Source organism: Vidua chalybeata, chromosome 4 (assembly GCF_026979565.1).
Source record: "Vidua chalybeata isolate OUT-0048 chromosome 4, bVidCha1 merged haplotype, whole genome shotgun sequence".
In the NCBI taxonomy this organism is placed as follows: domain Eukaryota; kingdom Metazoa; phylum Chordata; class Aves; order Passeriformes; family Viduidae; genus Vidua; species Vidua chalybeata.
The window spans coordinates 56,236,664-56,251,200 of record NC_071533.1 but is presented as its reverse complement, the minus strand read 5'-3'; the positions used below and the strand labels follow the sequence as shown (position 1 = coordinate 56,251,200).

At 35.7% G+C, this 14,537-nt stretch overlaps 1 protein-coding gene across 2 annotated transcripts in view; it reads left to right on the top strand.

Moving 5' to 3' along the window:
• The window catches only part of SLIT2 (slit guidance ligand 2), a 261,870-nt gene that overhangs the window by 235,332 nt on the left and 12,001 nt on the right, over positions 1–14,537 (top strand). For both annotated transcript variants that reach the window (XM_053940914.1, XM_053940915.1), the window contains 5 exons: positions 4,836–4,929; positions 6,772–6,909; positions 7,002–7,242; positions 7,600–7,730; positions 13,330–13,484. In XM_053940914.1, the coding sequence (XP_053796889.1) occupies positions 4,836–4,929; positions 6,772–6,909; positions 7,002–7,242; positions 7,600–7,730; positions 13,330–13,484 (759 nt within the window). The remainder of the gene's footprint in view (positions 1–4,835; positions 4,930–6,771; positions 6,910–7,001; positions 7,243–7,599; positions 7,731–13,329; positions 13,485–14,537) is intronic.

The window sequence follows — 14,537 nt, the reverse complement described above, 5'->3', positions numbered from 1 at the left end:
ATAAGGGACATTTTAAACTTGTTTCTTCATAAACTTGCCTCTAATTAACAATGTGCTATTACTTTACAAAGCCCGTGTCCATTTTTGTTAGAGCTGTCCTCTTCATTTAGAAATGTAGTGGCTGACATTGCTTTAGTTTAAATTTATTGCCCAATTATTCAAAATAAGAAAGATGTAAATCCTTTTTCAACTCATTGCCTTGTTACTCATTATTTGTTGTACTATGTATCTATATAATGGAATATACAGAGTTAAGGATCTGTTCAACCTTGTAGAAAGAAGGCTTGAGGAGACATTATCACCCTGTTCCAGTATTTAAAAGGGTGGCTGCAAGGAAAATGGAGACTACCTTTTTTTACAAGGAGTCACATGGAAAAGGGAAGGGGTAACAGGTACAAGGTACTCCTGGGGAGATGCCATTTAGAATTAAAAAAGAGGGAAGCTTTTTACAATAAGGGCATGGAGCCACTGGAATAATGTTCCCAGGAAAGTGGTGGATTCCCCAACAGACACTTTTAGGATTCAGCTGGAAAGGGTGCTGGGACATCTTGTCTCTTCTGCTTTTTCCAGGAGATGATCCTTGAGGGATAAACCTGGTATTCTGTGATTAAGTTTTTACTGATTTATAAACTTATCAAGACATAGGAGTGAATTAACAAACACAGGAAGCACAAACTGACCTGTGAAACATACAGCTTTGGTTACCTGTCTAAAGTATCATCAGTATATATCAGTATTTCATGATGTTGTCTGACTCTTTAAGTCTACATCATACTCTATGCAAAATCTCAGTAAATATTTGTCTTGAACTTGGAGGGTCATGTTCATTCATAATTCCACTGGTTTCAATGCTACTCTATACCAGAATTCAGACTTCCTTAGATTAATTAAGCCAGATGTCTTGTGAAAAGAGTTATTGCTGGTTCTAATTAAACTTTGGAAGCTTTTCACAGGTTTTTTGACACTTTATCTGCTACTTATTTTTAAACAAACTAGTCTGTTCCTTATTCTCCTACAGAAATGTTCCCATCTTTCAAAAACATAATTACATAGCCATGCTCTTACAGAAGCCTCACAATATTATTAGATGAATAAAAGAATGTCCTCACACACTGGTGTCAAGCTTCCTTGAACTGAGACTTTTTTCCACAACCTTTTCTGATTATTTTGAAGTATGCTCTTTAAAGATTGTATTATGTTTCTCAAATCAGGAAACTCTCTAAGATTTCCTTCCAGTAAAGCCAAGGAGCCTAACTTGGTAAATCTGTGGGGTTTTTTGTCCAATGAGTGTTTCACTTTCATCACTATCTTTTCATTTCAACAAAATTAAGTACTTCTTGTCTAATTGAAATTCGGAATAACACAATGGTTGTTCAGTATGCTGAAGGAGGAGTTTCTTTACCATGAAACTGTATTTTTCAGTGGTTCATATTCCATATCCCATAATTTACTTACCTTTTTTATTAACTTTTTCAGAAACAGTTTTATTTTGGCCATGAGAATGCTCCATTCTGAAAAAGATCTATTAGCATTTATTAATAATAGCAGTTATTATCTACTAGCTGTACAAGACCTTGCATTTGGGTTATCTTGCTTTGTTATTCTGGTATTTACATCTCCATTCAGAAATTGAGTATCTGATGTACATATTTGGGTTCCATCTTGATTTTTTTTTCTTTACTGATCCTGTGTACAATTCTGTCATTAATGATACTTTTTTTAATAACTAAAGGTTGTGCTGTAAGTAAAGCTAACTTTTGTGGTATTAGTATTTTTTTACTTGAGTTTTCTGCTACATGGCCACCATCCTGTTTCCTATTTGCTACTGACTGTTTAACCAAAACTCCAAGGATATGATTCACTATGCATACAATTTGCAAATGCAAGGTGAAAAGTTTCCTTACTTTCCTGCTGTCACAGCACAAGAAGTTCTGCTTCTATGTGCTTTTCTACAGAGTACTCAGATCAAACTCTGACCATAATCTCAAAAATGCCTGGTGATGTTTGATGATGTTTGCAAGCCATTTGGCTGCAGTATGCCTGGTAGTGTAACACTGATTTTATAATTTGAAGTGGACATTTTTCAAAACAGTAAACTTGTTTAAAACTTAAATGCCCAATAATAATTATGTAGGATTCACAGCCAAGAGTGGGAAATAAGGAGATTTCAAGTGCCCCTGAGCACTCCTCATGAACTGATTCAGCTTTTGGTATAGTTCTGAAGATATTAGGGCCATCAACCTATGAATACCAAAATGCAGTGTACTCTAAGAAATGCTGTATTTTATTTTAATCCCATATTTTACCTGGGGAGGATTTACAAAAATGTAGAGGCTTAGACACTACTGAGTAAAACTATTTGCCACTCAAGTTATTTCAGAAATTGTGCCAATGATAATCGAAGCCAAGTTAATGTCCTGTAGCAAAATCAGTTTAATACATTTGACAGGAATGGTAAGAATGCTTGTTCCTATTGTGCCACTCCTAAATTGCCATTTTCTAGGCAGTTTGGTCTTCTTTTCACTGAATCACTGAGAGACAGGAAGCTCCAGCCCTGCTTGGGAGATAGGTTCAATGTGTCACTTTCAGAAACTCTCTGATATGCTGTCAGATTTAATAATCTAGGGAATATTTAGAAGTGCTTTGATACAAATTTTATTAGTACTGTACAACCACATTTTTTATTACTTGTAGTTGGGGGGTGTCATGTGTTTTTCAGTTCTGCATGTAATTTAATATACAATATATGCCATTATTAGATATTTTTATAGGTGTGTATCTAAACTATGGGAATGTGCACAAACTAGGTTAAAACAACAGCAATTTTTGCTTATTCTACTCCCATGATCATTAAAATCTGAACTCACTGTTCCCATACTTACGTCTCACTCTTAAACACTACTTCTCTTTGAACAGATTTCAGCTATTACAAGTTCTGCAGATTGACTAAATGCTATGTGAAGAATAGCATTGAAGACCTATATATATATATATGTATTTGTTTGAACAAAACCCTTTGAAAAGAGAAAGGGATCTGGATTTTGTTTAATATATCGTGGGATGCAAACAATTTCAGGATTCTTTGTGCACTGACCGAGTCATAACAGTTGCACATTTCCAGACTAATAATTCTATTGAGAGCCTGAAGAGTCTTTGAGGGTAGAATCCTTTGTATTTGTCATCTTCAGTGGCCTGCATTTGATCTCCATTCAATTTCCTACATATATTGACTAAGTCTTGTTGTTACTGACAACTTTCCTGAGGCTATTAAGTGACCTGTTCATGAGGGCTATTTTTTTATGTTATCTTAAACATTTACAAACCTTTGGTTTGTAGAGAAAACACACTACTTGCAAATTGGTAATCTAGTATTTATTTATTTATTTACTTACTTATTTATCCTTTTTAAAAATCTTTGTGTAGAACCAGTCTGGGTCTTTTGAATGCTGCAGAATATTTCTCTAGCTGTTTTTTGGCTTGTCCTCTCATTTTTGAAGATGTAGAGGTCCCATGTCTTATTGCACTTAGTATATGTTTTTCAGTTGTGTTTTTAACTGGCAATAACTGTCTTTGCTCCTGCTTCAGTTTTGCCTTTTTCTCTATCCTTGCTTTAATATAGACTGTTCCTCAGCTCTTTTTTTGTTTATTTGTCTGCTGCATTGCAAGCCACTGCCATGCCTAGCTCAGTAAAACTGAGGGATGCCAAATATCGCCTCTGTGACAGCAAGTTCAGTTTGAGCAGTGAAAGTGTCTGATAATTCCCTCATTTCCTCTGCTCTTTTGTTTGTCATTGCAATGTACAGTTCTACTTCTCTTTGCTTGCCAGCTCATGTTTTATTACTGAAAGGGAATAAAGGACAGGGACAATCCTACTCCTTCCATAGTTTCAGAGTCTGGTGGACCAGTCAGTCCCTGAATTCAGCAGGCACAGGGTTTATACCTGTTTATTACACATATGCTCTTCATATGGATGCTGGAATAAGTATGCCTACCTTAAAATCCAGTGAGTACAAGCTTAGGAAGTGCACGATCCATGGTGTCATCTGATAAGTTAGTCAGGGAACAAGATATTGTTGATCTGTTTACAAACCTGTGTTTCCTTTTCATAAAGTTGTAAGTAAAAAAAATTTAACCATATTAAAATACTTTTTGGATTATAAGCCCGTTTTGGAAATTAGAGCCACTGCCTCTATCAGCAGGGAAGGATAGACATTTTACATAGATATTTTTTTTCTTTTCTTTTCACAGAACAGATTATAGATAATTATGGTACATTAACAAATGCAAAAAATGGAGAGTCATATTTAAGGAAAAGTAGAAAACAAGTTTTCATTTTTGGATAATTGGAATTGTATTGACATGCAGTGATATTAACAGGTTTTTTTCAGGTAATAGACTACTTATAGTGATAGTGCAAATCTGGTTATATCTGTGTATTATGTGCTTAGAAATAAGTAAAAGAAAAGCATATTGATGGCTTTTTTGTTCTAGTGAGTTCGATCACTAGTGTTGCTATATACTAGAGCTAGATAAATATTGTAAAAGAAAAAGAATTGCAAAATTACCATTTATATCCATGTATAGATGAAGTTGTACTTGATACTGTTTATAAATCAGTTACTAGGTATATTAATTTTTTTGTTATTTCTGTATTACCATTTATTTATGTATTATTATTTATTATAAAGGTATTTATTGCTATGTAAAGAAATATGCATATTTTAGTGTTAGCAAAGGAATTTGTAGCCATTGCTTTTAAAATTCTAGCAAGTTCATTGCTATTTTCAGGTCACTGTGATATTTTCACTGAATTGAAAACATACATTGCATTTCAGGTGAACTCTGTGAGGAGAAATTAGATTTCTGTGCCCAAAACCTGAATCCTTGCCAGCATGATTCAAAGTGTATCTTGACACCCAAAGGATACAAGTGAGTCTGAAATGTTATTACAGTCTGACTGAATCAAAGTTTTTATTTTTCTTTCCTGCTTAGCTTCCTTTCCTTCTGTTTAAGTGGAAGCTAATTCTATTCTCAAAGTACTAATTTTGATTATTATTAAACCTTATGGCAGAACAGGCCATTATTTTCATGTAAAGCTGCATTATTATCTTAAGTATGTTTTACTGAATTTCCCTGATCTTTCAAAGGTCTAATTCCAACCAGATTTTAAATAGAAACACAGGGTAGTCTTTATGATGGTCTGTACAAAACCCATATAGGAGTTTGAGCAGTAGGAAAATAATTGCATTTAATTGAAGTGGAATAATTATATTGCTTTTAGAGAAGTAATTGTGAAAGAGATTATTAGGAAAGCACACTGAAAGGTTTAAAGTAAAGAAGTCCCTCCCCTGGAAAGCTAATCTTTAATTACACCTTATCCTTATCATGATTAATTAGCATGCACAATTTAAAGTTGCTTTAATAGGCTTTAGGTTAATAAATACAGGAAACCTGCAGATTCAAATTGTTCTCACAAGTGCCTGTTTTATGCACAGCATGCTTTTGTGCTAAAATCAGATTGTCATTCCCACTACTTATGAAATGACATTTTATTTAAAATATTGCATAAAAATATTAAATATTCAGTTGAGTGTGAAATTAAGTTGATAGTTTCCAACTGGAAAATAGAAAAATTGTTTGGTTTCTGTTGTAGTGCATTGTGTTTGTTTTTTCATGCCACTTCAATAAACCTAGTTTAGTGTCTTATGCTTTACTGTCCAGTTCATTAATCTTTCCTTTACTTTTAAATAAAAAAATAGCACTCAAGATGTATCTCAGTCAGACTTTTATTAGGTTGATTTATATTCTTTTTCCCTTGTCTTGTTTATACCTGTTGTTGAATAAAAAATGAAACATATTTGATTGAAGTGCTAAATTTAAACTTACATGGCTATTTAAAATCACTCTTGCCAGCTTAGAGAAAATTTTAGATAGTAAAAGAAATAACACTGAGGGAATCACAAGATCAAATGAAATTGATTAAAGACATCTTAATTTAAAAAAAATATCATATGGATGCATGGATTTGTAATATTTTCCATTAATTTTTGACAGAGTTCTTAGCATTCACTCAGTCCTATATATGATAATTCCCTGAAGGAATGCCACTAGCATTAGCGATGAGAGTTTTACATGGAAAAAACAAAAAAACCAACAAACTAACAAACAAAAATCATTACATACTCTGTGGAGGATGGGCTGTTTCTAGACCAGTGGTGCTTCAGGGAGGACAGATGATGGCTTTTGAGGCTTCTGTTAGTTCACCAACCATGGAGCTATTTTTAGTAAATCAGACTGGTGGAACCTTAGGAGCAAAAAAATTATCCATAACATTTAAATTGCATAGATGGACCATTGGTCTGTTCATAGCTGTTCGGTTGACAAAGATAATAACCATCAATGCAAGCTTCAGATTATTTGTCTTGGTTTCACCAGCCAAGCATATTGATTATGTTTAGTGTTTGTAGTCATGCATAACATCCTGTAACATTCTGTGTTGCTCATAAATTCTAAAAACTGCCTAAATTATTCATGAGGGCTCTCTAGATTTGCACACAATTCTTCAATATAATGGCAGGTGTGTAAACATTTTAACTAGCAAACCTGTATTAATTACATATGTAGATTCCCCATCTGTTAGTATGATGTAGCTATAAACTCTTTGCACACAAAGTATTAGTAATGCCTCTTTTTCCTTGATTTTTAAACAATACAGTAGTTCCTTAACTTTGTTATAATCACCAATTATATCTGATTTGTCCTGTTTTACAGATGTGATTGCACACCTGGATATGTAGGTGAGCATTGTGATATCGACTTTGACGACTGCCAGGACAACAAATGCAAAAACGGAGCGCAGTGCACTGATGCAGTTAATGGATATACGTGCATTTGCCCAGAAGGGTACAGGTGAGAAAGATCTGAAGGCAGTGCAAACATGGATGTCTTCTGTCGCAGTTGTTTTTTGTTGGAAATACTGATTGTTTTCTGTTTTCATTTAGCGGCTTGTTTTGTGAGTTTTCACCACCAATGGTTCTACCTCGCACCAGCCCTTGTGATAATTACGAATGTCAAAATGGGGCCCAGTGTATCATAAGAGAAAGTGAACCAATCTGTCAGTGTTTATCAGGCTACCAGGGTGAGAAGTGTGAAAAGCTGATTAGTATAAACTTCGTCAACAAAGAATCCTATCTGCAAATCCCTTCAGCTAAGATACGCCCCCAAACCAATATCACTCTACAGGTAAGTTTGCTTGTGTTGTGGATTCTCTTTTCTGGAAAAGAGAGTAAATGACTTTTCATGATGCGGAAAATGACCCAACGTTGTCATTGGCTCACTTAAAGAGCTTTTCACAGTTTGAGCTAAAAATCTAGAAGAGTTAATGCAATAACTCTATTCATATATGCAATAACTTCAATTCATATTGAAGTAGATGGGCTTATTGATAGGAAGAGAAAGATTTTGTCAGGTTGTCCTTCAAAAAATAATTTTATAATGAAGTAACAGACTATGGCAGTAAATTCAGAGATTCACTTAAGACCTCATTTTTATTAAATACCTAAGTTTTGTGTTTTCTAAATGTTTTTATCTTTTAATTAGATTGCCACAGATGAAGACAGTGGGATCCTGCTGTACAAAGGCGATAAAGATCACATAGCAGTGGAACTGTACCGGGGTAGAGTGAGGGTCAGCTATGACACAGGATCATATCCAGCCTCTGCTATTTACAGGTGAACCTGGATGAAACACATTTGTAACTGAAACAAAACCTACATTCATTACTTATATCAAAGTCACATTTTTCAATGTGGTTAAAAGAAATATATGCAAATTAATGTGTTGTCAGACACTTAAAACTTCTTGCCAAAAGATGTGATTTAGTTGGCAAGTAACTCTAATGCGGATATATCAGACATCTAATATATTATTTGATGCATTAAAACAGAATAAGAGTTAGCTTTCAGCAGAATATTTATACATTTGTAAAACTCCCATGTAGCAGTGGAGTTTTTCTCAGTTGTAACTGCCAAATAATTTCCTACTGGGCTGAGTAAAATGAAAAACTACACTGTATAAGCAGAAATTAAATAGAAGCTTCTCTTCTCTTCTCTTCTCTTCTCTTCTCTCTCTTCTCTTCTCTTCTCTTCTCTTCTCTTCTCTTCTCTTCTCTTCTCTTCTCTGTTAGGCAGTCATATAATGTGGGATTTTTCCCTGGCAAGAGAAGAGAAAGCTAAACATTTGATTCTGAAAAAAGGCACTACCTTTGAAAAAGAAATGGCTTTTTCTTCCAAAGTCATTAAAAGAAAGAATCCACAGCTGCTTCTGTATAATTTTGAAGGGTTTTTTTTTAAAATCATATTTCTCTGGTTCTCTGAAAAATTACCACTTAAATTTTTTGGGAAGTATTGTGTAACTTCACAGGAATTAGTAAACAGGCATTGCCAGAGTGAGCAGAAAGATGACAGGCATCACTTCCTGGCCTTGACTGCCCTCTTGGTGCTAAAATTACTTTCAGAAGTAAAGGGGAAGTATTAAATCAGTTTTCCTTGAATCTTCTTTTTACTTTATTTACAACTTTTTTTAAAAAATTATATATAAGTATATTTGTTTTCTAGAGTTTGTAACAGTGACACTGTTCTGCATTCTATTAGGGACATTTCAGTGAAAACAAATTACTTTTATCAATTATTATTGATATTCAAAATAATATTATTTTACTTTTCTATATGGGCTAGGGCTACACAAGAAATCTAGATTCTTTTTTCAGGAGTTAAATTATTTTTGTTGATTTTGATTTCAATAGGTACATCTTTCTAAGAATAAGAAGCAATAGGAATGTGGGTCATATATACTTCCAAGTTATTTTGGCTCCCATTTCTTTAATCTATTTAGAATACTCCTTCCCTTTCATAACATATATTTCCTTCTCATACATTTAATGCTTTCTCTGGCATTATTGAAATATAATAAATACTGGTAATTCACACTTGTCCATTATAGTTATCTAGAGAAAGATTGAAAAACAGTACTCACACAGGAAAAAAAAAAAAAACAACATAAACATGGAAGGAGTTAATAACAAAGTGACCAATTAACAAACAGTCCCAATTAGGTTGCTGTTACAAAATAGTAACAAGCCTCTCCCCTACATAGTTGATTATCTCTTTTGAATTATGTAACAGATGAAGAATGCAAGTGTAGTGAAGAAAAGGACAGGAAATGTACATGGACATGTTACAGAGTGACAGAGTTGTTTAGTGAAGCAGATACACACTATTAGTGTTATTGGTTTTGTTTCTGTTATTGTTATTAACCTCCATTTCGTTTCTGATAAGCATGCTGGTGAGTTTCTGAGCTATTTGAAAACTATCATGTAATAGTCCAACTGTAGTGAAGTCTTCTTCTGTTGAGGCAAGGCTGAGGGCATACTTCATCTCTTTCTACAAGTATCTGAAAGAAAACTGTAGCCAGGTGAGGGTCAGACTCTTCTCACAAATAACAAGCAATAGGACAAGAGGAAAAGGCCTCAAGTTGCACCAGGAGAGGCTTAGATTGGATATTAAGAAAAATTTCATCACGTACACAGTTGTCAAGCATTGGAACAGACTGCCCAGGGAAGTGGTGTAGTCACTGTTCATGGAGGTATTTAACGGAAGTGTAGATGTGGCACTTAGGGACATTGTTTGGTGGTGGATTTGGCAGTGCTGGTTTAGTTGCTGGACTTGATGATCTTAGAGGTCTTTTCCAAACTAAATGAGTCTGTGATTCCATCATTCTATCTTGGAAGCTATATTTCCACGTTTGTGTATAGGTATATACATGCCTCTAGTGACAGCTCTACAAATTGTGTACTGTTTAATTTCTATTTCAGGTTCTAGAAAGGATTATGTGTAGCACAGAATATTTTACACACTTTACTCAAATCCCTTCATTATTTCCAGTTCTTACTGTTTTACCCTCCTGATATCTCCTACTGTTTTACCCTTTACTGATATCTCCTGCCCTTTTTAAGGTCTTTACCTTCTTTTTATCCATTCATTGCATGTTGTCTTGCTGTACCTTTGTTACCTATTAAAGCTGTCTCCTGGAATGTTTCCAGTCCTTCCTTCAGTCCCTCCCTTTTGATTCCCTCTTGTACTCCCAGTTCATGGGAACTGACTGCAGGAAGAGCCATCATCCCAAAAGCAGTCATCAATCAATCTGAGAAACAAGATGATGGCACTGCCAAAGCCAATAAATCATATTAATTCTTTGGAGATGGTTATTTGTAAAAATTTCATCCACTTGTGTTTTGTTCTGTCTGGGCATCCATTTTTAAATGTTAACAAAAAAAATCTTTTCATTCTGTAAACTAGTTTTCATCATATATTTATTGGACATGTGGGACTATTTCTTCCTAGATCATTATTCTTCTACAGAGTACCAGAAACCTTAAATCAGTTCTTCTTACAGCTTTTCATTACAATCTATGCATTCAGCTCTCATATCTCCAATGGGAAATGGGCGAGAAGTAATGTAAGTGCATTGGCAGGAAATATTGCAGATATGCCTTGAATTTATTTCCTCTTCAATTTAACCACCCTTACCTAGGAGGGCTTCTCTTTCTGCAATAAATTTTTACCAGTGAAACAGTTTAAACCAGAGGCTTCTAATAATCACTCTTATCAGAGACACATTCCCTTTACACATTATGGTTTGCATATCCCTGGAATGACCCCTTGCTCTAAAAATGCATTTTCTATGTTGCTTTTATTCTTCTAAATACTATTGACTGAAAGGTTTAGAAGTTGTAAAAAAAGTTTCCTTGAAACAAGAACACTACATCAGGGTTTCTTGCTTCCCAAAGTCAAGAAGTTATATGTACTTTGATTTTTTAGCACATTTTTTTGCCTGGATTCATTGAAATGTGTTAAGTAAACTTAATTATAGCATCTTTTGTATTGCTTGATCAGATCAAGAAAACCTCTTGATACCTTGAATAAATCTTTCTCTTTAGGAATGATAAGCCCTGACCATTTCCTTTCCCCCCATGGAAACTGGCAGTCCCCCTCCCATAAAGTGTTTATTGTGCCAGTGTCTGCTCTGTCCTGTGTTTGCACCCTCAGATAGAGCTGGGTTTATGTAAAGCATGCATGCTACCATGCAGATCTTTGATCCACAGTGAGCAAAGGCTGTTCACAGAGCTGGTAATAAATGGCTAAGAAGCTATTTAATGTGTCACAGCTGTGAACAACCAAGTGTGCTGCTGATCTGTTCCAGGACAAAAGCAGTTAGGTTAATTAAAACATCACTAAGGATGTTTTAAGGTAATTTGCTTGATTTTTGCCTTGAGATTTAGGAACTTAATCCCTTTCAGCTATCCTGCTTTCTCAATGAGAAGAGCTAAATGACTGTATGACTGTCCATTTCAGGCTATCATACAATTGGTTCATTTAAATAACTTTTTTCAAAGGATTAAGCTCACTTTTTTGATGGTGCCCTGAAACAAATAAAGGCTTTAATGGGAATGCTTTTAATGCCTGGTCTCTGGACTACAGCTCACACCTTGCATGCTGTAGCAGCCAGAGGCCCTGCAAGGCCTCCCTGGCGGTCACTAGCCTAAGATAAGAAATGCAGAGTCATGATGAGTGGACCAGAGCTGCCCTTCTTCCGCACATCAGACCCCTGTTATCTCTCTGTAAGGCTATAGGTCATATGCTCCTCGACCTCAGCCATAGGACAAATCCTGATCCCTCAACAGCCTATATAAACCCATACCATTGCTCAGTTCAGACGGAAGAGCTGTCACTGGAACCCTTTGCAGAAGCTGCCAATAAAGACATCTCCACAGAACTCCACACAGCCTTCACCTCTCTCTATCCCTGCATCTGCTGAGGCACTTCGCGAGCACAGAGCTGAAATCATTGAGAGCTGAAATCACTCCACAAGTGCTCGCTAAAGTAGCCAGTGGCTTGGATCTAGCCGGGGGGGCCAGGCAGGCTGCGCTTCATCAGCACAGCGCTATCCGGGACACCTACGGCGGCTGCTGCCCCGGGGGCCAGACGGACCCCCGGGGACCGCCAAGCCATAATAGCATGCATATATTCAGCTCTATTTCTCCAGTGGAAAATGGACTACAAGTTATACAAGTACAATGATATATTCCATCCCAGAACTGAGTAATGATATTCTTCCTTCTCTGATGTATTTAAACTGTGTTCAAGTGCAGAGTAGTTCCTGCACTTAAGCACTTGCTACATAGATATTGAGGCTGATAGGCACTGGCAGTCATTTTTGTGCCAGCAGCATGAGTAAGCTTGTCCTTATGCAGGGTAAGCCCCATGCTTGAAACAAGCATTTTCACCTTGAGAACCTTCAGGCATTCTCCTACTAGTGAGTTCATATCTTGTTAGTAAGCAGAAGGAAATGGTATATGTAGATGAGAAAAAAAAATACATTTATGTTCACTGTACTAGCCAGAAGGTGAACATGCTTAAGTAACCATGCCCAATAAAGATAACAAATAACTTTATTGCAAGTGTCAGTGGAGCTGTCTGGACCAATGATACAGTTTTGTCTGGCAGGACTAAAGTTAGATGCAGGTCCATATTCCATGAAATAGATTTATGTATCACTGGAGTTGACTCAGGCCTTCATACTTGCAAGAAATGTAAACCCAATACTCTGCAAAATGTAGGATACACATAGACTTGCATGCAAATATGATCTGTAAGTAATATTAGAATCACTTCAAACAATCACCTAGTTCCATCTTCTTTGTTATGGGCAGGGACAGCTTCCACTAAATTAAGTTGTACAAAGCCCCATCTAAACTGATCCTGAGCATTTCCAATAACAGGTCCACAAATTCACTGGCAACTTGTCCCAGTGTTTCATATTAACCCACCCTCATATTAAAGAACGTTTTTTTATGTCACTTCTTTTACTTAATCGATTCTATCTGGTCTATATCTACCCTCTCTCAGTTTAAAATAGTTGGGCTGTGTCCTGTTATTATAGGTAGAAAGTCTTTCTCCATATTTCTTATAAGCCCCCTTTCAATATTTAAAAGCTGCTTTAAGCTCTTGCCAGAGCATTCTCTTCTCCAGGCTGAACAACCCCAACTCCCTCAGCCTGTCTCTATAGAAAGGTACTCCAGCTCTGTCATCATTAGTCCAGAAGAAGGGATGTTGTATTGTATTGTCTTTTAAGCGTGTGTGCATGTCTTTGCACTCCTAAGCACTCCTAGAGAACTTCTGTTCTGAAACTGTATAGAACTCTTAAAGGAGAAAAAGGAAAAACTGTTCTAACCTGACCATCAACTGTTTATTATTAATGTTTATTTTGCAGTGTGGAAACAATTAATGATGGCAATTTCCACATTGTGGAGCTGCTAGCTATGGATCAGATTCTATCTTTATCTATTGATGGAGGAAGCCCCAAGACAATTACCAATTTGTCCAAGCAATCCACTCTGAATTTTGATTCTCCGCTGTATGTAGGAGGTAAGAGGATTTTACTGCTTCTTACTAGAGGTACTATAGATACTTTACTGTGGTGACATGCTTTAAGAAACACATTCTTGTGTTTCTTAAATAGACTCATTCATTGGCATAACACCTTAGGATGAAACTTTGGCAGTTAATGTCAATAGCTTCAATTTTAAGAAATAATATGTCCTCAAACTACATTGGTTGCATTTTTATGTTTATCTTTTATGACTGTAAAATTTTGTAATTTTCTGCTGTTATTTAGCCTTTTATTATACCAAAGAAGTGTGCTTAACATTTTTTAGCTGCATGAAGATTTAGTAATGCCCATTCAGAAAGTGTAGAATGGTAGCATTCAGTTTTGCTCATTTTACATTCCTATTTCCGTGTACTGATATCTGCAGGAAATGGTAGCAATGTGTAAAGCCATGCAGTATAATTTGTGTCTGGAGATTTTACTGCTTAGGGCTGACAAGAGTTAGGACACTAGGTAAGAATATGCCCAGACAGTTGCCTCACTGTATGTGTCAGGGCTTGGGTTTTGTTTGTTTTGAGGGGAAAAAAAAAAAAAAAGAATTGTTTATTTAATTGTTTGTTTAATTTGAGCAGCTAAAGTATTTGAAACGTTTTGATCATTTGATGCCATAGGTAGAACTATGAGTACAAGCACATTGTTCAAACACTAGAAGTTCCTGCTGGATTTCTATGGGCCTGTGCAGTCTAGGTATAAGTCAGAAAATTCAGCCAACACTTAGTGCCTCCTTTCTTGGTAACAAGTCTAAATTCTTAGGGTTCAGAGATTCCGCCTGGTTTTTAAACACTTTTTAAATGCTACATATAGTAGAACATGAAAATATTCTACTTAATTTAACCTTATACTCTTACAACAGGCATGTAAGGATTTTCCTTGTGATCTGTTCTGTTAAAAACATATGTACTTTCTTTTTCATTTTGCCTAATTCTTTTATGCCTGAAAATAACTTTTTAGACTTAAGCATCTTGCCTCCTTGCAAAAAACTGTGCCATCAGTAGTACATTTGTGTGATGTACTGATGCCTTCAAAGGAGG